The sequence below is a fragment of the Nansenia antarctica genome (genome assembly GCF_963989245.1).
Source record: "Nansenia antarctica genome assembly, contig: SCAFFOLD_181, whole genome shotgun sequence".
In the NCBI taxonomy this organism is placed as follows: domain Eukaryota; kingdom Metazoa; phylum Chordata; class Actinopteri; order Argentiniformes; family Microstomatidae; genus Nansenia; species Nansenia antarctica.
The window spans coordinates 63805-89679 of NW_027663169.1; the positions used below are offsets into that span (position 1 = coordinate 63805).

Sequence of the window (25875 nt, forward strand, 5' to 3'; positions counted from 1 at the left end):
ATCTGCCTGTCTGCTCCTGTACAGTATTCTATTCTAGAATACACAGAGACAGATGTAGAGTAGGTTAAGACACCTACATCAACAATGTTTCTTGCCCAAAGCCATGAGGGATGACGATGAATTGGTTTCTTACTGTGTATGAAGGAGTTCTCTGCTTGGAGGAGGTGTCGTACACGTCACAACCGGTGTCAAACTTGTATGTGAGGCGGAAGTTAATCGGTGCCTCCTGGAATCCTTTAAAGATAGTGCCTAGAGCAAAAATAGATCATAGAAGAGTTTCTTTTGAGTACACAATACACAATGCCGGTCGAGAGAGGAGGCTGGCGTTGCTTGTTTTCGCCGCTTCTCTGCACAAAATCCAGATATACTTGCAGTATACAGAGTAGATTGTCCTACAAAGACACTTAGAGCTCCTTGTGTTAAATGTGTTAAAATGTCTGATTGGCTGGCCTGATTGTCAGTCACAACATTTACGGACCAAAGACGATTGGAGGAGATGAGAAAATTGATGGTTGAAGAGTGAAGATATAAGATTTTGAGTGAAGACTCAGAGATATTGAATATTGAACATCCGAAAGATGGCTCATACACAACGCCTAGTAAGTTTTGTAATGTATATCTTCTTCACTCTTCAACCTTCAACCGTCAATTTTCTCATCTCCTCCAATCGCCTTTGATCCGTAAATGTTGTGATAAAATCCAGCCAATCAGACATTTTAACACATTTAAGAACTGGCCAGCCAGCCAGCCAATCAGAATTCTGGCACATTTCTAGCAGGGTAAAATGTTTTGAGAGGGAGAAGAATCAAATGTTGCCGGTCAAGCAAATGTTGACGATCAGCTGTGCTGCGTGCATTATCGACTTTAGCAGACATGCAAATAAACAACTTTTATTGAGTACAAAATGGATTTTCCTTTGTTCAAAATCGATTTTCCTTTGCGCAAAATGTATTTTCCTTTGCGCAAAATATTTTTTTTTTACCGTTTCCTCGTTTCTACGCACTCCCACAATATGTCATTTGTAAACACACAATTAAATAACCAATAAAACACTTAATGCTGCGGCCAAAAAAATACCAAGGTTTACAGTTGCACATAATAACAGTGTAGTATTTTCTCTTCTGATTCCTTCATTTTATAAGAAATGTTTTAATCTCAAGGTTCACGTACGTCACATCCGTAAACAAAGTCGAGCATGCGAAGAGGACCATACCATTTCTCAAGACAGAGGGGTAGGTTAGTATAATACACTAAGCTATACGCTTCCAATATCTATAACCACGACGCATACCTTCATGTATAATAGGCAATGCATCCATCCAAAATTGATATGTCACCTGTGCTTAATATATCTGTCACGGTTTAAATGTATAGTTTTCTTTGGCCATGAATAACCCCTGCTTGTGATAATGGTATAACCCAGCTCTATATAAGGCCAGCTGTAGACTTGGAACCTTTAAAAAAACGACCTGCAGCACAGCGAGCTTAGCGGCGGTTTTTTTTAACACGACGTACAAAACCCCATTTTGGTACATGTTGAAGTCTCCTCGTTTGGAGACGTAATAAAGGTAAATCATAAGTTCTTACATGGCAATATATTCCCGTTATTAGGAGAACATAAACTTGGTTGTTTGGAAGCCAAGTTTAGGTAAGTAGGCAGACACGATACGTTAGGTAACGTTGTTCTTCCTTTGTTATCGTGTTTTGTGTCTTCTTGTGTTGTTAAGATGGCTTCGGGTTCGTGTCACGTCTCGTGGGTCTGTCTACTTTTAAGACCCCTTGTTTGTTCTGGGTTTGAGTTTGTGTTTGTTGACAGTCGGAGTCACTCGGGATAGTCTGTTAGTTATATATTTGTTTCCATGATCAAAGTCAAACAATGCTGTGTAGGCCAGCACGCTAATGAGCAAATTACAGGATTGCACAACCAACTAAATGTCGAATGTATTTTGTTAGCATGTTGTGGCTAACGTCTAACGTTACTACTGGCGTTATATTGTAGTTAATGTTCATGTTTGATCATAACAATAATAATAATAATAATAATAATAATAATATGTTTTTCTATCGATTCCACCTCGAAGTGTTGTGCTATGCTTCTGCAGTGGGACTGGATGGAAAGCGGCTCTCTCTCTCTCTCTCTCTCTCTCGTCTGCTCTTGTTTTGGTGCTGTAGCTCTTCAGGATCACGTGTACTCCTCAGTGACGCGTGTTTTGATATTTTTTGGGGGGCCATGTGCATTGTGCACAGACATGTACAGTGGATACTGCAGTGAAGGTTGTCGATTTTGGTGCCCTGTGCATTGTGCACAGACATGTACAGTGGTGGATACTGCAGTGAAGGTTGTCTGGGCCGCGTGCATTGCACAGACATGTACATTGTGCACAGACATGTACAGTGGTGGATACTGCAGTGAAGGTTGTCGAGCCTTTGAGGTCTGAGCGGCGTGAAGCAGCAGCCAATGCGGGTAGAGTTCCTGTAACACGCAATGGTGGTTTGTTTTCCTGACTGCCCCCCCCCCCCCCTTCAGGTCTTTTTCTTCCTAACGATGTTGCAATGTTATTACAGAAACTACAATTTCTTTTTATTAGCCATGCATACAATCAGTCGAAGACAACAGATGCACTCACACTACCCCAGTGATCTAATGTTGTGTGTTGTGTGTGTGTGTGTGTGTGTGTGTGTGTGTGTGGGGGGGGGGTTCACGGTTAGATGGTCATGTCATCCCCTTCATGGACATTTAGGCTACGCTTTTTTTTTCTTTCTTTTTTTCTGCGACCCCCCAGCTGTTTGTTTACATGCTATTTCCAGTAATGGCAGAGAGAGTGTCCCTTTTAAAGCCCCCAGGCCAGGGCTCCCTCGACCAACCCCACCTAAGCGGAGGAGGGACCAGGCTTAGGTTCTATTTTAAAGCCGGCGCTATCAATAGGCCACCTCTGTGCCGCCCGCCCCCCCGAGTTATAATGCCGTTAAAAAAATACGTCTCACTTTCAGAATTATCCCCGAAGAATGATCTCTATTTTTTAAACACCACGGCATGTGTTGTGTATACTATATACCCGATCGACACAGGCAGTGTCACTTTAATCTGAGAAAGTTGCCGGTGCGACTGCCTGCCTGCCTTCTTGTCCCGTTGCTCTGTGGCTGTCCAGGGTGAAGCAGCGTGCCCTATGAGGTCATGGACGCTAGCCGAAGGGCTTGGAGCTCAGTGCTCAGCCCCCGGTGATAAGAGGGGAAGGGACAGATAGTGTATCAGTGAACTGCGGTGACAGAAGACCTCTACGCCCAGTTCCCTAGTTGGTCCACCCTTGTGTGTGTGTGTGTGTGTGTGTGTGTGTGTGTGTGTGTGTGTGTGTGTGTGTGTGAGAGAGAGAGATAATGTTCATTACTTCCGATGTTGGAATAGGCCTGTATGGCACTGAATCATCTCAAAATGATATACTAATATATATTTTTAAATGGGCCTACTCTGACCTCCATTGCTAGGAAGGGAGGGAAGAAGGATAGGCCTACTGTGTTTCACTGTTTTGTTATTGTTGGACCAACTGTCACTTTTGTATCTGTGTATGTTTGTTTTCTCTGTGACTGCTCTTAGGGCTTGCGTTGGTTAGAGTTAGACCAATAGGAAGGAACCGAAGCGGGGATGACCTACTCGAGGTTCATAAAAGCAGTGATGTGTAACTCTATCAGGTGGCTGTTGGGAGAAACCCTCTTGTTTTCAAGTGTTACCCTGGAGACACATCTGAACACAGTGTCCCTTTGTTCCCCTCAGTGGAAGTCAGTGGTCTTTTGTTGTTGTTGTTGTTCTGGAACTGGGCCTGTGTTTGTTTACTGTTTACCACGGTTACCCTCGGCTGTGTCAGGCCCATGTCCCTCGTAAAATCGACTCAGAGGGGGTTTCTTAATAGGCTAGTTTGAGAATAGTGTAGGCTAGTTTTTTTTTTTTTTTTTTTAAGTAGGAGTTTGAAATAGGAGAGGTCCAAAACACTTTTTGTTGTTGTTTTTATTAGGTGTCAGTTTTATTTTGTATTCCATTTGCCCTTTCTCGACATGAAATTTCAAAGTTTTCGGCTTCAGGTCCAAGAAAAAAGTGCACCATGACCGCACAGGGAACAAATCCAAGATGACTGCCGTTTTCCCTAAGACCTAAGCAAAACAAAACATGACCCATTTATAGGCCCACTCCTATATACCTGACTTGCTTGTGTGGGGTTGTGTTGATCTTTTGAGCAGTGTTGGCACGGGTGCAAGTGGACTTGCTCCGACTATCTTTCTGTTTCCATGGTCACTGGCGTACCAGCTGTTTGGCTGGCCAGTGTTGACATTTCACACCTCCCCTAGCGACAAGACACACACACTCACACACACACAGATCCCTCACTAAAGAAGAAAAAGCCTTCTGAAATGCACAAGAATAGTGACATAAGGTAAGCCTGAGGCATTTTAAGCAATGAAAGCATCTGACCTTGTTGTTCCCTAGTGATGGGAGGGGTTGACTAACAGTAGGTTGGACACACAACCCCTTACTGGCCACTGTGGGGCTTAAGTGTCTTAACTGAAGGCTCAGACACACACCAACCGACACTGGGCAGCTTAATCACCCAGGGAAGCTTCTTTTGTTCTGTCAGTCAGGTAGGCTGCATTACTGTGCCAGACAGACACTAATGGCACTTTTCCTCTACCGTACCGCGTGAGCCCGGTTTGTTTTGCGTTCTCCACTGCCAACCGAGCTGTACCTGGCCGAAGTACCCGTGCTGGTTTTATCTACCCTTTCTGACGAGGAGCAAAAGGTACTATCCGTGCCAGGCTACGTGTGACGCTGCAGACCGTTGATTCAATGGAAATTGTCATCCCATGTTCATAGAGTTCACCGCTAACCGCCATTTTTTTTTCTCCAATGGAAGCGTCAAGCATAGCCTTTCCGTAGAAATACATCGCTCCCTGTCTAACGTTATATATCTAACGTTACATGTTTTAAGGCTGATCTGTGCATGATAGTGCTGCATTTTGACATAATTCTTATCGCATTTTCCCCCCGTTCAGCTGTATAGCGGCACTTATTAAAGTGAAGTGCTCTTATGACACTTAACTCCTCCTACTGTCCTGGCTCACTCCAGGTCTGTTGTATATAATGGAGAAGCGGTTCCGAAAGTACGGTAAATGCGTGCCGTACCGGTCTGGTCAATGGAAAAGTGTCATGGTGCTGGCAGGGAGGTGGGACTGGTAGTCCTCTGTGGCTCAGTTGGTTGAACACTGTGCTAACAATGCTTAGGTTGTGAGTTCGATATCCCCGCTGGGACCATAATATACTGAGAAATGTATGCACTCACTGCAATGTAAGTCGCTTTGGATAAAAGAGTCAGCTAAATGACATGTATTATATTAGGACTGAGGGTGCCCAAGAGGTCAATCAGATGCGTGACATTGATTGATCCTAAGTGTGCAAAGACTACCGGTAACTACATTGCTAATGAAATCACTCATCACAAAAGAAGAAGGAAAAAAAAGCTTTTGAGTGTGAGAGATTCAAGAGACAATAATCATTACTTCTCAGATGTAAGAATAGGCCTGTGTGACATGATTGACATTTTTTTGATTTTTATAATAATAAGCTAACAGACAGAATGACCCACATGCCTCTCTGACTCCGCCCCCCCCCCCAGGTTCTGTCCCAGCATGCCCCTGAAAGATGAGCGGCCCTCGGGCAGCGAGGACCCCAGCAGTGACGCAGAGTCGTCATCGGAGCGCAGCGACAGCCTGACGTCATCCAGCGACGCTGACTCCTCCTCCTCCTCTTCCTCCTCCTTACGCCAGAGCTTCAACAGTGACCGCTCCAGCAAGGACAGCTCCCCGTCCTGTAAGTGTGTGTGTGTGTGTGTGTGGGGGTGGGGGGTGGGGGTGGTCTACAGGGACACTTTGGTAGAGCTGTCAGAGTGTCAGTAGTTGTGGGGGGGGTCGACCCTACAAATAGTCGACCTTTGACTCTTGAGTCTCAAGTGTCGGAATAGACCCCCAGTAGACTCCCAATTTTGAGACGGAGAAGAATCTACTCCCCCTGACTCCAAATTCCACTGCTTATTTATGTCTAAGACATGAGACAACATAGACGGTAGATCGGTAGAGAATGGCAATCTCGCTCCCTATTAGGGATGCACCGATAGCATTTTTGTTTCAGACCAAGTACAAGTCCTTACATTTGGGTACTTGCCAATACTGAGTACGGATATCAGTGTTTCCTCCAGGAATTTTTACATTAGTGGCGGAGAGCCCTGTCCGCGCGCGCGATTTTCTTTCGCGTGCACGCGCATTGAAACGCGCACGCGCGCTCAAAACAACGACCTAATTTCAACCAAAACTAGAGGGAGGATGGCAAAAAAAAAAAAAAAAATATACAGAATATAAACTTGTGATACCGGTTTCCATCCATCAGCTCTGAAGGTTTACGTTACTCACGGATCCAATGTCCTTCCAAACGAGCAGTCTTGGCTCCGTCTCAAACACAACAGGAAAAGTATGTCCAACTTGGCGAAAGTTTCCGAGTATTTCCAACTTGCGCGAGTTCTTCAACTTGCGACAGTTTTTCAACTAGATGTGATGGCTATCAAAATTATCCAATTAGCCATCGTCCTGGCATGATTGGGTGTTGGTTTCAACGCACCTGTTGTTTGTCCTTCCTCCGTTTGCAACAAGAAACTGGATCTTTTCATGAATAAAGTGGTCTTAAAATCCGAAGTCCAAATAAAAGTAACAAACGAAAGTAATATATGTTGGTGCACATACCACAGCGCACAGTAGCTGCTGCTTGTTCTCCCGCTGTAGTTGTAGCTGGTGGTGGTGGTGGTGGTGGTACCCCGCCATAAACGTTGTTAGCTGATCCACCAACGAGCTCCTTTGCTCCTGTCAGCCATGCAGTTTCGGATCGCTCATAGCCACTGCTAGCTTCAGCAATGTTTGAAGTGTCTGGGACATCTTTTTTCTTGAAAAATCCATCCATCTGTCGCTGTTTTCGTTTAATTTTTCGAAGTTATTTAACGTGATATCTTATTTGTGCACCTAGCTAGCTAGATCAGCTTTTTGTATCTTTTAGATGGTACTACCGATGACTTTTAGCCCGTTATTTGCGAGGAGAAAACACAGGCGCCCGAGCATTTCGGCAGGTAAGACTGCTGAGCAGGGATGGTTGAGTCTGCACGGTTCTCATGCCGGTTCACATTTAGACCAATCAGGAGTAGCCCTTGTGTCACGTCATCAACTGAATGTTTAATGTCATTAATCTGATTTTGGATCAGCGGTTAGAGAGAGGTGGGCGTGGATTTAGGTGCACTTTTAGTCAACATCCATTATAGCGCTGATCTAGGATCAGATATATTTTAATCAGCTAAAATGTTCAGAGGTGGATTTTATTTTATTTTATTTATTATTATTATTATTATTTTTTAGTGGACTGAATCAATTAGTGGCGGAGGAAATTCATTCGTGGTGGCCCGCCACCAATAAATGCATATGGGTCATTGACGGATAAGACTTTTGAATGGGCCAATTTTAAAATACTAACAATAACAATATATTTGGCCATTATTAAAACATTTGGAATGTAGTGTACACATGCATTTATGCAAAAACCCCAAATTAAGAGATTTTAGTGTTTTTAAAGTTGAATGAATAGGACACGCCCTTAAAAAAGTCATTTGGGGCGACCGTAATTTATCTAAAAATTAATATATTTCCTTAACATTACTAATATTTTAACAAGTATCAGTAATTAAATAAACTGTTTAAGAAAGACAGGCTTGTGTGCCCTTTCATTTTTTGTAAACCATGACTTCACAAGTTTATTCTATAATGGCAGTGTCTCCCTCGTAATGCAGTTACAATGCCCATTTTTGTTCTAAAACCCATAAAACTGAGTTAAAATGTGTACAGATAATATCCACTTAAGCATAGTATACAATTGATTAATATTTGAGCCAAAACTGATGGATATTCTATTTTGAATTTAGTACAGTAATTGCCAATAGTTGGTTACCCCACATGACAGATGGTCGCCCCAAATGATGAGAAAACTGCAGGCAGTTAAAAGTCTATTTGAAATTGTCACGGCCAGGCTCATGACCATGACAAAAACGGGAGACACACACACGATCTTAGTAAGTAATGATAAGAAAATGTTTATTGTAAACTAAATGAGGCCAATAATAAGATGAGGTGTGGTAGTCAGTAAATCAGTGGTGTAATGTGAGTGTAGTGGAAAGTGGTGAGGTGAGTGTTGCATGGTGTGAAACAAGGAACAAACAAAGAATAGAAAATAATGGTGCCTAGAAGGGGGCCTCAATACTGAGGCCTGCATAGATCTTTTATGCCCTGGATCCTGGAACCAGGTGGGGCACAATCAGCTGTCCACCAGCTGACCTGCCTTTCACTGATTGGTAACCCTGTCCAGCAGGAGTACTCTCTGCAGACAGGGAAACAGATGTTTATTACAGGCCAGGACACAATATGGGGCCAGGGCCGTCACACCCCCTCCCATAGAAACAGGGTCCCAAAGGGAACACTGAAATAATATATAATCACCTGTATTCAGGACCAACCACCATTACTCCAACCTCGGCAACAGGTACCAATGAAGCCATAATTAAGAGGAGCAGGAACAGTAGAAGGGTAAAAACAGGAAATTAGTTAACACAAAAACAATTTTAACAAGGGGCCCTGGACAATGCATCTGCCACTACATTGTCCTTCCCTTTTATGTGACGTAAAAATGGATGGATAATCCTTAACAAGATGCAGCAGTTGGGTACATTCAACCTCTGTTAAATGCCCCAACGAGCTCCCAAGATCACGAAGGGACTCTGAATTTTTCAATCTTCCAGTCAACAACTCCTGGTCGGGACTGGATAGGCCATCCTCCTCAGGCTCTGCCACCACCTGAGGGGAATCCCCTACTGTACTGGCTACACACGCCGGAAGAACAGGAACTGACGCCTGCTCCACAGAATCAGACACACGGTCATAATACGGTTTCAATAAATTAATGTGGCAGAGCTGATTAGGCTTCCTACGCAAAGGTGTAGCAATCAGGTAATTAAGATCAGACACTTGCTTTACTACAGTATGTGGACCAGTAAATTTAGCACAAAAGGGGGAATCAACCATGGGCAAGAGTGCCAGAACCTGATCACCCGGGCTAAACTTCCGTGGCTCAGTTCGGTGGTCATAAAGGCGTTTCATTTTCTTTTGTGCACTAGCTAGTTTTTCTTTTGCCAGCTCACCGGCTGCATAAAGCCTATGCTTAAAGCCGAGTACGTAACTAAGCAAGTTTTTTGGTGGTTCGGACTCTTTCCAATCATCTTGGATAACGGCCAAGGGGCCACGTACTGTGTGTCCGAACACCAGATCATTGGGACTAAAACCCGTACTTTCCTGGCTCACCTCCCTGGCGGCTAACATCATCCAAGGAAGCCCCTCCTCCCAATCTCCGTCCAGCTCAGTACAGTAGGCGCGCAACAAAGATTTCAAAGTTGCATGGAATCGCTCCAATGCGCCCTGGCTCTGCGCGTGATAGGCTGACGCCCTGTTGTGCTTAACGCGCAGCTGTTTCAGGACCTGAGCGAACAGATGGGAAGAGAAATTAGAACCCTGGTCAGACTGGATGATTTTTGGTATGCCAAAGATTGAAATGAACTGAGTCAAGGCACGGACTACAGACTTGGTGGTGATATTGCGTAAGGGATAAGCTGCAGGATACCTGGTAGCCTGGCACATAACTGTCAGCAAATACTTAGCCCCAGTACGAGACGGAGGGAGGGGACCTACACAATCAATAATGAGATGGTCAAACGGTTGACTGGTTGCCTGAATCGGACTCAATGGAGCCGGTGTAATGCTCTGATTCGGCTTTCCTGTCAACTGACATGTATGACATGTTTTTACATAGGCTGCCACATCCCTCTTAAGGCGAGGCCAAACGAAGTAACGGAGGATGCGATCATAGGTCTTAGAAACTCCTAGGTGTCCACCCTCATCATGTGACACCTGCAGAACCAAGCTGCGATACTTGGAGGGCACAACAATTTGGTAAATGGGGTCTCCCACAAACTCAACGCCATGGGGAACCCACTTCCTCACCAATACCTCATTGTGAATGAAATAGGCATGGGCGCTGTTCCTCACCCCCCCAGCAGGGAGAGCTCCCTCAAACAGCTCTTTCAGACTTGGATCTGCCCGCTGCTCTCTCACCAGTTCACTGTGAGGGACAGACAGGGGAAAATCAGACAGTGATATCACATGCTCCACATCATCCACCATTTTGTCAGGGTCAGGCGTGGCACGGCTCATGGCACGAGTTACGGCACACGCAGTGAACACCTCAGGAAACTCCCGTTCACTTTCATCAGGCTTGCTTTTAAATACTGGCACAGACGTAACCACCACAGGTGGCGCCACATCTGCCCACACTCGTGCACCAACCAAGCCATTACCCATGATCATGGTCACCCCCTCACAGGGCAACGCTGGGCGCACACCCACAGTCATCTCACCCTGAAACAAATCAGATGAAAGAATTATTCTGTGCAGAGGAACATGCAATACAGCCAAACCCATACCACGAATGGGAATGGAGTCACCTGTGTCCGAGGCATCAGAAAATGGCAAAGCAGAAGCTAAAATAAACGAATCAAATGCCCCAGTATCCCGTAAAATGTTTACTGGGACCTTCTCATCCCCACCGACGAGGGACACCAAACCATCTGTAAGGAATGGCAAGTAAGATTCAAGGTCAGAGGATTGTGGAGACTCAACATGTGTAGAGCGCACCTGGGACAGCGAATCACAGGCTTGGGCAGCAGACTTAACCCGCTGCACCACCGGCGCCGCGCAACCAGCCCCTTTAGCCCCATCCCCATGAGACACTGGAGCCCAAGGCTTACCTCTAGACTTTAAAGCATAGCATTCAGATTTAACATGCCCCTTTTTATGGCAGTGACTGCACACTTTCTCATAACTCCTTGAACTATTCTGATTCTCATAACTCCTTGAACTATTCTGATTCTCATAACTCCTTGAACTATTCTGACCTCTACGACCAAAATCAGTTGCAACTGACTGACCAGCAGGTGGCATATCAAAACCAAAGGTACTCCTCTGAAACCCAGACTCTGGCACATAAGCGCGAGACTCACCAAACATGCGCGGCTCTCCAAACTTACCCCTGCTATGAGTCAATGTAAAATCATCTGCCAACGCAGCAGCTTCAGCAGGAGTAGTCACCTGCTTTTCACTAATATAAGTGGCTATATTCTGGGGAATAGCATTTTTAAATTGCTCCAGTACAATCAGATCACACAAATCATCAAAATCATCTACATCAGACGCCTTGCACCAGCGATTGAAATGCAAAACTAATTCTCTTGCAAACTCAAGATGTGTCTGACTCTTGTTTCTCCTCCAATTCCTAAATTTCTGTCTGTAGGCCTCCGGAACCTGTTCATAAGATTTAAGCACTGCAGACTTCACTTTCTCATAAATCAGAGAATCCTCACGGCTCAGGGACGAATATGCCAACTGTGCTCGACCTGTAAAAACACATTGTAACATGAGGGTGCGTTCAGCATCTGGCCAACCACGAGTGTCAGCGACGCGCTCAAACAACGAAAAAAACAAGTCAGGATCCCTTTCATTAAATTTAGGTAAAAGTTTCAAGTTTCCTGCTATATCAAATAAGCCTCTATTTGCTCCCCTGGAAGCAAAAGAACCCCCACTACTTAAGACTTCACTACTGATTTTACCGCCTTCAATCAAATTCAACCTATGTCTCTCTAACTCCACAGTTTGCATTTGGATTTCACATTTCATTTTCTCAAGTGCAAATTCCTGGTCTAATCTCAGTTTGAGCAATTCTTTTTCCTGGTCAAATGTAAAAGGGTGCTTAGCAACAGGCGAAGATGAACCCTTGACAGGCTGTGGCAAAATTGCCATCTCGACCAGTTTCGACTCTAAACATGCCCTAAGCTCATGTTTCTTTTGTTCTACCACCGCTACATCATAATGTTTTGCAACCAATAACAATTGAGCTTTAGTAAAACGGTACAATAAGTCATAGGATGGAGCTGCTATAAACCCCTCTACTCCAGACATTTTTATTTAATTAAATCACAATATTAAGTACAGGACAATGTAGGCCTATGGACCCAAGATGACGTATACACTGACAACTCAGCGCGCATCAGAGGAAATTGACAACCTCGCAACGGAGCATGCCCCTATCTGACTGCCTACCCCAGGACCTGACTGAGTAAGCTCAACCCTAGTCTTCATGCGTTAGCGGGAGGATCTTTAAACACTAACTCGTCAGCCCGGTTAGACCCCCAGCAAGCTGGTTGCCCACCTGACAGCTAAGAATGTGTCCCCGAGACAATTGCTCTAGCCGCCGTACCGCAACACTACAGAAAAACGCTCAGCCAGACTCAAAGGAGAGAGACCGTAAGCCTACCAGGGCAGCCCCGTAGCCTACATGTGCGCAACTGACAGCCAATTGTATACACCCTCTTGCCCCAATAGAAAAAAACCTATCTAAGCACCATTACAAACAAAACGATCGCACAGATCAATTAACAATAGGCTATTATATACAAAAATGCGATAAGTGTGTCTCCAAAATGCTTAATATGCCACTCAAGGCTTTCAAAAAAAAAAAAAAACACCCGCAGGCGATAATTTTGAACTGGTGGGGAATCGACTACGACACCAGTTTGCAGTTCATTCACCAAAATCTCTGCCTAGGCTACTAACAGAGACACGCGCTTATTAACTTAACAAGGCACCCCCTGCCAATCAAGGCAACAAGCCATGGGAGTCGCACCACAAGTAATGATGAACCACAATGTTTTAACCATCAATTAAGCAAAAAAGTCAAACGACCGGGTAGAATTCAATAGAAAAAAAGCAATATTTACTTACCAAAAGGTGATCAAAATAATGCTAGAAAAACGAAAACGGACGAGCCCCCAATTTGTCACGGCCAGGCTCATGACCATGACAAAAACGGGAGACACACACACGATCTTAGTAAGTAATGATAAGAAAATGTTTATTGTAAACTAAATGAGGCCAATAATAAGATGAGGTGTGGTAGTCAGTAAATCAGTGGTGTAATGTGAGTGTAGTGGAAAGTGGTGAGGTGAGTGTTGCATGGTGTGAAACAAGGAACAAACAAAGAATAGAAAATAATGGTGCCTAGAAGGGGGCCTCAATACTGAGGCCTGCATAGATCTTTTATGCCCTGGATCCTGGAACCAGGTGGGGCACAATCAGCTGTCCACCAGCTGACCTGCCTTTCACTGATTGGTAACCCTGTCCAGCAGGAGTACTCTCTGCAGACAGGGAAACAGATGTTTATTACAGGCCAGGACACAATATGGGGCCAGGGCCGTCACAAAATGTACACAATACAGTTCAGACTAAAGAAAACGGAACAAAGTTTTTATTACAATCTTTTCAAGTTGGTCAAGTCAAAAATATTCTTAAATTCATTCAAATATCACAGAACTAAAAAAATGTACAACGTAAAACGCGTAGGTTACAAGTTTCGTCAGGAACATTCAAATATCACAAATGTTAAAAACATTAAACATTTAAAAAGTTAAAGTGCAATGCACATTATATGCTTCAGGAACTTCTTCAAGAACAAATATTTTACAAATGTAAATGTTCACGTCCTTGTCATCTCATCTTTGGTTTTGTCAATCTATGAGTGAGAGAAGGAGGGTTAAGTAGCATCACTTTTGTGGACCCTGGTAGTCACATTGCACAGGGATCAACAATTTCAGTCAATAAAAAGTAAACAGTTGTATATATGGAATAAAAACTAAACACCAACACAGTTCTATAGAGTCAATAAACAATAAACACCAACCTAGTTGCATGGATGAAATCAACACTAAACACCTACAACACAGTTGTATCAGTTCCCTGTATATGACTTACAACACAGGCTGGTTGGAGCAGTGATCATTTGTTACATTAAAACGATGTTTAGGAACATCAGCATGTAACAAACTAGGCTATTTCCATTTCATTGTTACTGTAATTTCATTGTCTTTGCTATTGTCATTTCATTCTCATTTGTCACTTCCATTTTCTTTTCGTTCCTTTATTTCCCCATTTTATTGCCATTTCATTTTCCTTACTCATTGCATTGTGACCAATGACCATCTAATCATTGTGACCAGACTCATGGTAAACTGCAGGCATTTCTTTAACACCAGGGGCCTCATTTATAGAATATGGATAAAATGTGATCTTACCCTTGGCATACGTAGAAAACCATGTCAAAATAGTGAATCATAAAATTTCAAAGTGAGTCAATTTGACAGTGGAAACGATCGTAGCTCTACGTCAGGTCTTGACTTGACGTACGCACATTACCTACTAGTTATGCAAAGTTATTACAGGCATGTGAGCCTCACTCGAACACGTTAATGCCTACTTAACTGTAATTCATGCGAAGTGAAAGTGGCTCGTAATAAAATTAACAATGTTGTTATCAGCCGAGAAATTGTTTAATTCAAGATTTAAAGGGAACTGATGTTTATGATTGTATTTCAGTCTTCCTTTATATGCCATTAGGCTATTGTATGGTGTAATCATTCTAAATTGAGGCGTGATAAAGGCGGTCGGGTATATCCCAGCCCTCCTTCAGCCGCATCCTGCCTGATGTGATCGGGGAAATTCGGGGGCGTGCGTTTGCGACCGCGCGTCTATTTCTGATAAGACAGTCGATCTCCTCCTCAGTAAAGTTTCTCTTCTTTTGTTTGTCTACCATCGTGTGAACTCGTCAAAAGTGCTGCTCAACACCCCAATCAAGCCTATTTATAGCACTTGGCTTAATTCAGCCTCTATAATTGAGCCGCTATCACAGGGCGTAAATACAAAGCTCATTCACCTGCGTTCAATTTCAAGTATATTGTTATTTATAGACGGAAGTACGTACGACAGACGTACGCAATTTTAAACAAGCACAGTCCGTTTTATAAATAATGCATACGTCCATTTAGAAAAATGTGCTTACGTGCAAGTTAAAGATGACGTTCAAGTAAATTTTTATAAATGAGCCCCCAGGCATTTCTGAACTTTACCCAGTCTTGGCAAGTTAGCTTCGAGACGCGAGAAACATTCTGGTGGCCTAAATTACATACAAACTTACGTTCAAGATATTACAGAAAAGGTCATTCCTAATCCTACTAACATGACAGTTTCAAATACACCAGAGAAAGATATAGCCTACTGCATGTTACCTATAGTTTTTTACCTTTCTTTTTTCCTGGCAAGATAGTGGGCTCTTGCTGCAGGGTCTGCGTTGACCCGCTGCCTGTATCGAGCAGTCTTCTGTTTGCTTGTTTGTGGTGCCATCTAGAAAATAGGTTAAACTAGTTAAACATAACTAATACATCTACAATTACCTAAATGGAATGTCATGCTATACCATTTTTACATTTCTTTCATAAGATTGCACAATAATCAAAAAGAAACGTTAATTCCTAAATAGGAATGGAAAATGACTGAAATGTAGACAAATATGTGTTAAAGTATACAAAGAGTTATGCTAAAACAAAGAACTGTATGTATATAAATCATTAATAAAATATAAATATACAGAAACTACAAATACAGGACGTATATCTATCATGTAAGACACTCAGCAGTGGTCGCCCCACATGATACTAGGTCACCCCAGATGATGTTTTCAAGTTCAGTCAAATATTACAGGCTAACAGTTAGCTACAGAAACCAAACTAGCTACTTCTTACCACATGTCACTATCAAATTTATCATCAAAATATAGATTTACAGATAAAACTTATTATTCACAGTTTTGTGGGGGTCGTCCCACATGATATCCAAAAGTGGCAAGTACATGACAGCAGTTAAAAAAGAGATTTATTTGCAAATATGAGAGAGACTTACTAACCTGCCAGTTGTTTCTCTGGGTCCCTCACATGTGACTGGCGGATGCAACATCTGTCCTTGAGGTGGTTTCAAAATAAAAGTCCCACAATTGTGTTTTCTTGATGGTCGCCCGAGATGATATTTCATAAAATGTACATATTCGGACAACATTCGTTTGTATTTTATGATGGAAATATAAGTGCAAATGCTTAATAAGTTTGTCAATTAATGTAAAACATGTTTGAAATTATGCCAAATAGAGCAAGGGATATATTTAAATCGATTTAAGTGATTTTAAACCGGTTGTCTAAATAGAAGTCAAGGCTGGACGGTCGCCCCACATGATGTTTTGACACTTCAGATAGCAGAAAAATAACCAATAACTAAAATGTTTGGAGAAGTTAGAGTGGTTATGTATATGGGGAAGGTATTAGACATACATGTTATCTTTTTATGTTTTTTAATGTTTTTTTTAAGGTAAAAAATTCAGTTGGACAGAAAAAGTAGGCGTCACGTCATTGACCCATATAGAGGAAACACTGGATATGAGTACTTAATAATACCATTACAGTTCTAACAATGACTTGGAAAACCATCAGCTGTTCCTCACTTTCTGACTAACAAATTAAATATGTGACAGGGTCTGGTGTTTTTGGTTTTGGTCAACATTGTAAGCTTGAAAATGAAGTGTCATACATTGAATGAATCAATCAATCCTCTAAAAAACACATAACTACATATAACTAGATGATCACACAGTCCTTGCTTTTGAACAGTCCTAAAAAAAAAGTATGTTTACAAGCCATGTATCACTAACACTCACTCGAGTACAAAGCAGGAAGGCAGATGATACAGTGAATCAAAAACAAGCTGAATTCACCTAGTGGATAGTGAGTTGGACTGGTGATCAGAAGGTCATGTGTTGAACTCCCACCTGGGAACACCACCACCACTAGTGTGTCCTTGAGTAAGGCACTCAGCCCTAAGTTACTCCAGGGAGACTGTCCCTGGAATCTCTAACTGTAAATCACTTTGGATTCAGCCGTGTGCTGAATGGTTCAAATGTAAAAATGTAACGTGGCAGCTCTGTGCTCACCACCCCGTCCCTCGCGTCTCGTCCCCTACAGCTAGCCCGCCCAAAACCATCACCCTGGATGACGTGATGTCATCTGCCCGGGACCTGTCCAACCTCATGGTGGCCCACGAAATTATCGTCAACCGCGACTTCCACGTGGAGCAGCCCAACCCACCTCCAGACAGGTAGCTAGCAGCCCCACCCACCTCCAGACAGGTAGCTAGCAGCCCCACCCACCTCCAGACAGGTAGCTAGCAGCCCCACCCACCTCCAGACAGGTAGCTAGCAGCCCAACCCACCTCCAGACAGGTAGCTAGCAGCCCCACCCACCTCCACACAGGTAGCTAGCAGCCCAACCCACCTCCACACAGGTAGCTAGCAGCCCCACCCACCTCCACACAGGTAGCTAGCAGCCCAACCCACCTCCACACAGGTAGCTAGCATCCCAACCCACCTCCAGACAGGTAGCTAGCAGCCCAACCCACCTCCAGACAGGTAGCTAGCAGCCCCACCCACCTCCAGGCAGGTAGCTAGCAGCCCAACCCACCTCCAGACAGGTAGCTAGCAGCCCAACCCACCTCCAGACAGGTAGCTAGCAGCCCCACCCACCTCCAGACAGGTAGCTAGCAGCCCAACCCACCTCCAGACAGGTAGCTAGCAGCCCAACCCACCTCCAGACAGGTAGCTAGCAGCCCCACCCACCTCCAGGCAGGTAGCTAGCAGCCCAACCCACCTCCAGACAGGTAGCTAGCAGCCCAACCCACCTCCAGACAGGTAGCTAGCAGCCCAACCCACCTCCAGACAGGTAGCTAGCAGCCCCACCCACCTCCAGGCAGGTAGCTAGCAGCCCCACCCACCTCCAGACAGGTAGCTAGAATCCCAACCCACCTCCAGACAGGTAGCTAGCTCCAAAATGGCTGCCAGCTGCATGATCCTCCTTTTCTTTGGGCTGTGATGCCCAAAGAGGCCTAGAGTGATGATGACAATAACCATGGTGATTGCGTAGAGATTATATAATATATGCCAGAGGAGGTAGAAATCAGCTGATGGGCTCATTATAATGCACTCCAACCTCACTATTGCCACCAATTCCCCACGTCTTCCTTTCTGCAGTTTATGGAAGCACGTCAAAGACATGGTCCACAAGGCATTCTGGGATATCCTGGAGTCTGAGCTGAGCGAGGACCCTCCGGAGTACGAGTACGCCATCAAGCTGCTGGAGGAGATCCGAGAGGTAAGCTCCTCCCCCTTCAACTGACGACCAAACCTGATTGGTCCGTCGGGCTAGAAAGGGGTTTCAGCCCCGATGATGATGGGCCCCGCCTCTTCCCAGGTCCTGCTGTCCTTCCTGAACCCGGGAACCAACCGCCGCGTGCGGACCCAGATCCTGGAGGTTCTGGACATGGACCTGATCCGCCAGCAGGCCGACAACCAGGTGGTGGACATCCAGGGCCTGGCCTCCTACATCGTCTCCACGATGGCCATCTTCTGTGCCCCGGCCCGGGACGACGAGGTCAAGAAGCTCCAGGACAGACCTGGGGGGGACGTGGTCACCATGTTCAAGTGAGTCTGGGGGGATAGGGGCGGGGGGGCAGCAATGTTGTTACAATGTTCAAGTAAGTTTGGGGGGGGGGCAGCATCTCCAGCAGACGAGGGTTTAAAGGACCCTAACTTTGTAATTTCCAGCATTTATGGTTTGAATTCTTGATCCAAGGGTTTGGGGCGGGCCAAAGTGGTTTGGGGCGGGCCAAGTCAAGCGGCCATTTTGAGCCTGTGGTGTTGCTGTGTGGCAGGGAGATCTTCCGCGTGCTGGACCTGATGAAGATGGACATGGTGAACTACACCATCCACAGCCTGCGCCCGGAGCTGCAGCGGGGCTGCGTGGACTACGAGAGGGCCACGTTCCAGAACGTCCTGGACAAGACGCCAAGTACGTTACCTCACTGATGGATGACCTCTAGGGATGCACGATATGCATTTTTTCCAACCGATACCGATACCGATATTTACCCGCTTCTCGTGGCCGATAACCGATACCGATACCGATATTATTATTTTTATTTTATTTTTTCTTTCCTAGCCCCAGGGGAGCTCCCCCTCCCAAATTTCGTTGTTTGGTACCTGTACTATATCAATGACAATAAAGACCATTCAGATATAATTTCACAGTTGATAACCTGTAGTTCATGCACACCTGAAGGTAAGAAAGGCTATGTAGTGAGCAAAGATTGATGATTTAATATTCCATAGTGATCTCACCAAATCTAACTTACATCACTATTGTTAACACAACAAAGAGAACACTTCTGACTCTTCAAATGTTCATTTATTATTTCCTCTAACAAACTAAATCTGTTATAGACAGTGCACAATGCGTTTTTTAGCCAAGATCTGGCCTCCTTTTTTTAAGAGTAATTAGATGCGTTGTGCGACCTCATCATTGTCCGAGTCTCTCCTAGGGTCATAGCTGTAACATACTGTGTGTTGTCTCACTACACCACACTAACACACTGATGTGATTCGCTTTCTGTATCCGTCGTGTCCCAACGGAGTTGCCGTAGGTCGCGGCCAGCAACCAGAAATAAACTACTGTTTGTCTACAGTAAAGTTGTGTCCGTGTCTGTCAAGAACATTACAATAGCGAGCAGCGGTAAAGCTGTCAATTCCCTTGTCATCCAGTACCGGGAAACCGATGTCAGGGCTATGTGGCACTAAGTCCGCCCAGCATGGTGTCGGTAAACCTGGAGACATGTCCGCGTTAGACTGTGATGGCAGCGGATCTTCTCCCGACAGGCTAGCCATGCGACTTAGCCTCAGCGGAGAAGTTTCTTGGGGAACACTGCACAGTGGATACACTCATCGGTAGAGATAACAGCGGCCTGGGCGTGGATTAATCCCAGACACGCTGCGCACTTAGAGTGGGTGTCCCAGCTAGCCATTTACGTCTCGGCTCCGCTAGCTGTGCTAGGTCCGCTAGCCTCAACGTTAGCCATTGCTGGCTAGGGGTTGTAGAAAAATAAATACCGATACCGATAAACATTAATTCCTCAATATCGGGCCGATAAATATCGGTGCCGATAATATCGTGCATCCCTAATGACCTCATAGGCTGCGTTCATAAATTAGCTCTGAAAGCGCCGGAGCGCACATTGGGTTCAACGTCATAAAGGGACCAAGTAGTTTCATTGAACAAGAGGCATTCCATGAGTGATCAGATTTCCAGAGAGGATTTACGAATGCAGCCATAGTATTTTTTTAAATATAAATGTATTGCCAAGGGTGAATAAAGTCGCCCAAATTGTCAACATTGTAGAGTGCCACGGGCTGACTTCATTCACCCAAAATCTGTCAGAAATACAAAGTAAAACATGCAGTGAAATGAAATGGGACTAATCACTCAACACTGTGTCAGAGAAGAAAAAGACAATAGTAATAAAAAAGGACATAAGAGACATAAAGTCCTGAACATAAAGTTCTGTGCAGTAACAACAGTATCCTGCATTAAATAAATAGACCAATTCTAAAAAGGCAGTAGCCTAGCGCAGTAACAAAAGGAACCAATTAAAATAATCTATAATAATTTGAGAAATAAAAAGGTGTGATGCGGTCCTTCTGCTTCTAATGGCTTGCGTTTAGCATGTGGACGGCCTGGGGGAAGAAACTATTTTTAAGCCTTCCTGTTTTTGCCTTCAGGCTACAAAGGCGTCTCCCTGACCTCAGCAGGGTGAACAGGCCAGAATTGGAGTGTGTGGCATCTTTCAGAATTTTATGAGCTCTAGCTCTTACCCGCTTAGAGTAGGGTGAGGTAGATATCACATAAGACACTTGGCACTGTAGCTGGTGAATGTTCCGGAACTTTTTGGCAGTTGGTGAATTAATATAGGCTGCATTCGTAAATTCGCTCTGGAAATCTGATCAGCGCTCATGGAATGCCTCTAGTCCAATCAAATTACTTGGTTGCTCTATGACGTTGAACCCAGTGTGCGCTCCGGCACTCTCAGAGCGAATATACGAACGCACCCCTAGTATTTAAAAAAATAAATAATAATAATCCCAGGACTGGCTGGGCCAGTGAAGCTGGGTCTTATTTAAAGATGAATGAGTAGCGACATGAATAACTAGTTGTTCCTAAGTGCTCTCAAGGCCCAAATACCTGTTAACCAGCAGAAGGTGTCAACCAAACCTCCCACGTCCTACGACATTTACATTTACATTTTTGGCATTTAGCAGACACCTTATTCCAAAGCGACTTACAATCGATACATTTGACTAAGGAAATGAATCATCAATTCACCAGTTCTAGCAGGAAGAGTAATCTAGCTCAGGCCAGGGGCCATTGGCAGTTGTCGTGATGGACATTTTTTTTTCTCCTCTTTTTAGGGGGGGGGTTAATAGACACTGGAGCAAGGGGGGCAGTAGAAGTCTTAGGAGGCATAGTATAGGGGAAAAGCAGGTGTCTTAGGAGACACAGTGCTAGGAGTAGTAATGTCTCAGGAGGAGCAGTTAAGGTGTAGCCTAAAGAGATGGAGGTCTTCAGTCTCCGACGGAAGATCGGGAGTGACTCTGCAGTTCTGACGAGGATGTACCTGTGCTTGACGGGCCAGATGTGTTGTCTTCCCCCCCTCAGGTGCGCTGGACCACACCACCGCCTGGATCCTGGCGTCCCTGAAGGAGGTGGTGGACTCCATGCCTTCCCCGGAGCAGGGGAAGGGGGTGAAGGCCCTGCCCAACCCCCACCTGGTCTTCAACACGGCCTACATCCGCCTGCTAACCTGGGACTACCACAAGAACACGCTGCCTGAGGTGTGTGTGTGTGTGTGTATGTATATTTGTCAGCCCTTTATTTGTCCACCAGCTTCCCTTGTCAAACAGGAGCTGATGCTGGAATAATGGATTACTTCCTGTTAATGGAATGCTGCAGTTTACTTCCTGCTCTAAGAAATCAAATCAAAAATCCAATTTTATTTGTATAGCGCATTTCTTACAAGATGCAACTCAATGCGCTTCACACAATGAAAATGTTCAGTCAATCAGTCAATCAATCAATACTGACAGAGCCGCGAGCAGGCAAAAGTAAAAACCTGTATACTATGTAGCCAGGAAAAATTCCCTTGCAGCCCTCTACCAATAGAGCGACTACTAGCCAGTTTGCCTACCAGTACCCAGCGGTCCCCAAGGGGAGGCCAAGGACCACCGGCACAAAGCAAGCAAGCAAGGGCAAAAACCTGTACACCATGTATCCAGGAAAAATTCCTTGCATATTATCGGCGTACACACTGTCCATAAATTTAGTGTTATATTTGCATCGTTCTGCATCCGGATGGTCACAGGTCCTGCCAAAAGAGAAACTTAGGCACAGTTATGATGCAACAACACAATAAAGACAATAAAGATGACAGCAATACAACCTGATGGTGGTCCTGGTACACCCTTGTACTGGTTCCAGTACTGCTCTAGGTGCTATTTGGAGCTGACAGTGCCTCATCAGCACCCGGGTCCATTTTCCTGTCAACACAGATCTCAAAACACGAGTATGGTGTAATGGCCTAGTGATCCTAGTTCTATAATGTCCAATGTCTCCCTTAGTATCAAAAGGCGACAGAAGAAGACAGAAGAAGCACCAACGTGTATTTTTAGAATCTCCGGTGTCGCCACTTGTCATGAAAACCTGGGGGGTATTTCATCAGCGTCGCTAGGACTATCCAGGCTTATTTTGATAAATCCTGTGAGATTTATTTAAAAATCCAGCCTTATTTAGTTGGTGGTAGTGGTAGTTTATCAAAAAGAAACCTGGATTTTCCTTTAGTGACGTTGATGGAACACCCCCCTGGAGTGTCTGTCAAGTAGCCCCAGGACTGTCTGTGTGTGTGTCTGTCCCCTGGTGTTGTCATACATTTTGGTAAATCTCACACAGATCTGGTCACAGCTCCCTAGTTTCCTAGCTTCCTAAACCCCATTGACACCCACCCACACACACCCTCTGACAGTGTACCTTGTCTCCCCCCCCTCCCCCTCCAGACCCTGGTGACAGACGAGGGGCGTCTGCAGGCGCTCCAGCGCAGGCTGCAGGTGCTGCAGGGCGTGGCTGCGGTGCTGCTGATCGTCTACAGCGCCGTGGGCGGGGCCATCGTCGGCCTCAGCGACCTGGCGGACCGCCTGAAGAGGATGACCAGCGTGCTGCTGGAGGGCATGCACAGCCCGTAGGTCTCACACACGCACACACTCGTATCGTATGTACACACACACACACACTCGTATCGTATGTACACACACACACACACACTCGTATCGTATGTACGCACGCTCGTATCGTATGTACACACATACATACATATCGTGTATACACGCACGCACACACACACACTCACTCTCATATCGCGTATATACACACACACACACACACACACATATCATGTATATACACACACACACACACACACCCCGTGTGTACACACACACAAAAACAACAGCTACATACACATCGTCACTGACTCACACAAACTCGAGCTCACATCACGCTCACGTCCCACGCCTCTGCTGTGTTCAGGAGCTTCAACCTGCAGCAGGCTCTAGAGGGCGCCAGCGCCCAGATCTGCTCCGAGCTCAACAAGTCCCTGGCGGAGAGGAAGTACCCGGCCCTGACCTCTGACCTGCAGGCCACCCTCAGGGGACAGATACGCAGCATCGCCCAGGAGCTCAACCCCATACGCTGCCTCGTTGGTAAGGGAACACACACACACAGTTCATTGGGGCGGCTGTGGCTCAGGAGGGAGAGCCGGCGTCTAATGATCGCAAGGTTGGCAGCTCGGCGGTTCGAACTCAGGCTGGCCACGTGTCGAGGTGTCCTGGAGCAAGGCACTGAACCCCTAATTGCTCCAGGGTCGCCATCCATGGCTCTGACCCCTGGCCTAGAGCATAAAATGCCAAATTACAACAATTGACTGACAAGTTGATTGTATGGCAATAAGACAATTATTATTATTATTCATTCAGTTCCTCCACGAGTAGGGATCAACGCAGTTTGGTGAGTTGTGTGTTGGATTGTAATTTCTGCGTTGTATTTTTTAAAAGTAGGCTTAGGTTGTGGGTTCGTTTCCCCACTGGGACCATATGTACTGAACAATGTATGCACTCACTGCAATGTCAGTTGCTTTGGATAAAAGCGTTAGCTAAATGGCGTCCACTAGCGCTTGACCTCTCATTGACCCCACATTGACCTCTCAATGACCAGCCTTGCTCTCGACCTCTCACCAACGTTCCGTGTCTGTGTTCCTCTTCCCTGTCCAGAGGGGAGGGTCCAGCAGTACTTCCGGTTCGTCCTGTCCACCGCCAACTCCCACGTGACCCCGCCCCCCACCCCCGGCGGCCTGGCGCTGGTCCAGCCGGAGCTCACGGCCCTGGCCCTCAGCTTCATCCGCCTGGTCAAGTTCAACAAGGAGGTGTACTTCCCCTTCTACATGGACATCCTGAAGGGCATCTTTTTCAGCGCCGCCCCCCCGCCCCAGGACCCCATGCAGAGCGACCCTGTGACCTCCAACTAAACACCAGACCGTCCAATCACCATCTATCTATCTAGGGTCGTAGGGAGGCAGGAAGCGTTAGACCCGGTAGAGAGAGTAGTGTGTGTAGATGCATCCAGAAGCGGAACCTAGTGGTTTTGTGTGTCAGGAAATGTCTCCCAGGTCCTTGACCACACACACACACACACACACACACACACCCACCCACCCACACACACACACGTTGGGACTGTATCATATCCCAGGGAGGAACACCTGGGGGGTATTCCATCAATGTCGCTGAAGGAAAATCTTTTTTTGATAGATCTTGGGAGAATAAATCTTGCGGGATTTATTAAAATAAGCCTGGATTGTCCTTTAGTGATGTTGATGGAACACCCCCCTGACCTGGTCTCCTGTGTTTAGGGAGGCAGCTGTCTGATAAGGGCCATGACGTAGATGAGACTCTGCTGTTACAAAGAACATTTATACATATTTCATAAAACTTTGACATTAAGGGAAAATCGTATATATATTTATATAATCATATAGCCCATTTTATAATATAAAACATTTCAGATGCTTTATGCTATGGAGTGGAAGAGAGATTATCTATGACACCTTGAGGTATATATACACACACACACACACACACACACACACCATGTAAGTGCCACCATTATATCAATATTGTTACTATTAGAAACTGGCTTGGTTTCTCATCTGGTCCTAATTATCCCGTTGACTGTTTAGGGCTTGGATAATATAAACTTGAAAACAGGATGTTGCTTTAATATATTTAATTTGTCTGTTTTTTTTTTGTTTTTTTTAAATCACTTTGGGCAAAGAAGGAAACTATTAGGTGACCAGAATTCTGAGGGATTGATTGATATTGATCAATAAACCTGATGGATTCCAACTGTTTGACCTTTTAAAAAATGGAAAATAGAATTGCATGGTTAATTTCTTGTTAACATTGTACATGGTTTATGTATGTTGTTGGTCTCACTGATAATTCAGTAATTTTCTTGCCTGTTTGATTGTTGTTTTGGGTTGATTTTTTTTTCTCTCAGTGGCTGTGTACAGTTGTGTTACATGCTTGCTTTAATACCTTAAAGATACCCGTATTAGTTGTCCTGAATGTATATCTCTATGTTTCCCCCAGATAAAAGCCATCCTCTAGCTGTATATTTGTTAACATTTTATCTTAACTCTAAACAGAGGTGCTTAAGATGGTTGTTCCAGTTTATGTGTCTACGATTTAAAATGATTGAACTTTTTCATGCAGAATAAACATTTTGGAGTTGTTTACTGAAAGTTTACTTGAAGAAATGAAGATAGTTTGTCTTCCTATGTAAT

General features: G+C 44.9%; 1 protein-coding gene across 1 annotated transcript; it reads left to right on the forward strand.

Moving 5' to 3' along the window:
* Nucleotides 1-1494: 1494 nt before the first annotated feature.
* Nucleotides 1495-25875, forward strand: tcp11l2 (t-complex 11, testis-specific-like 2). Its single transcript, XM_080550951.1, has 10 exons — nucleotides 1495-1568; nucleotides 5661-5854; nucleotides 17070-17202; nucleotides 18131-18251; nucleotides 18351-18580; nucleotides 18811-18947; nucleotides 21645-21820; nucleotides 23036-23217; nucleotides 23565-23737; nucleotides 24305-25875. Exons 2-10 carry the CDS (start codon nucleotides 5674-5676, stop codon nucleotides 24556-24558), a joined length of 1587 nt encoding a protein of 528 aa, XP_080407077.1. The 5' UTR covers nucleotides 1495-1568; nucleotides 5661-5673; the 3' UTR covers nucleotides 24559-25875.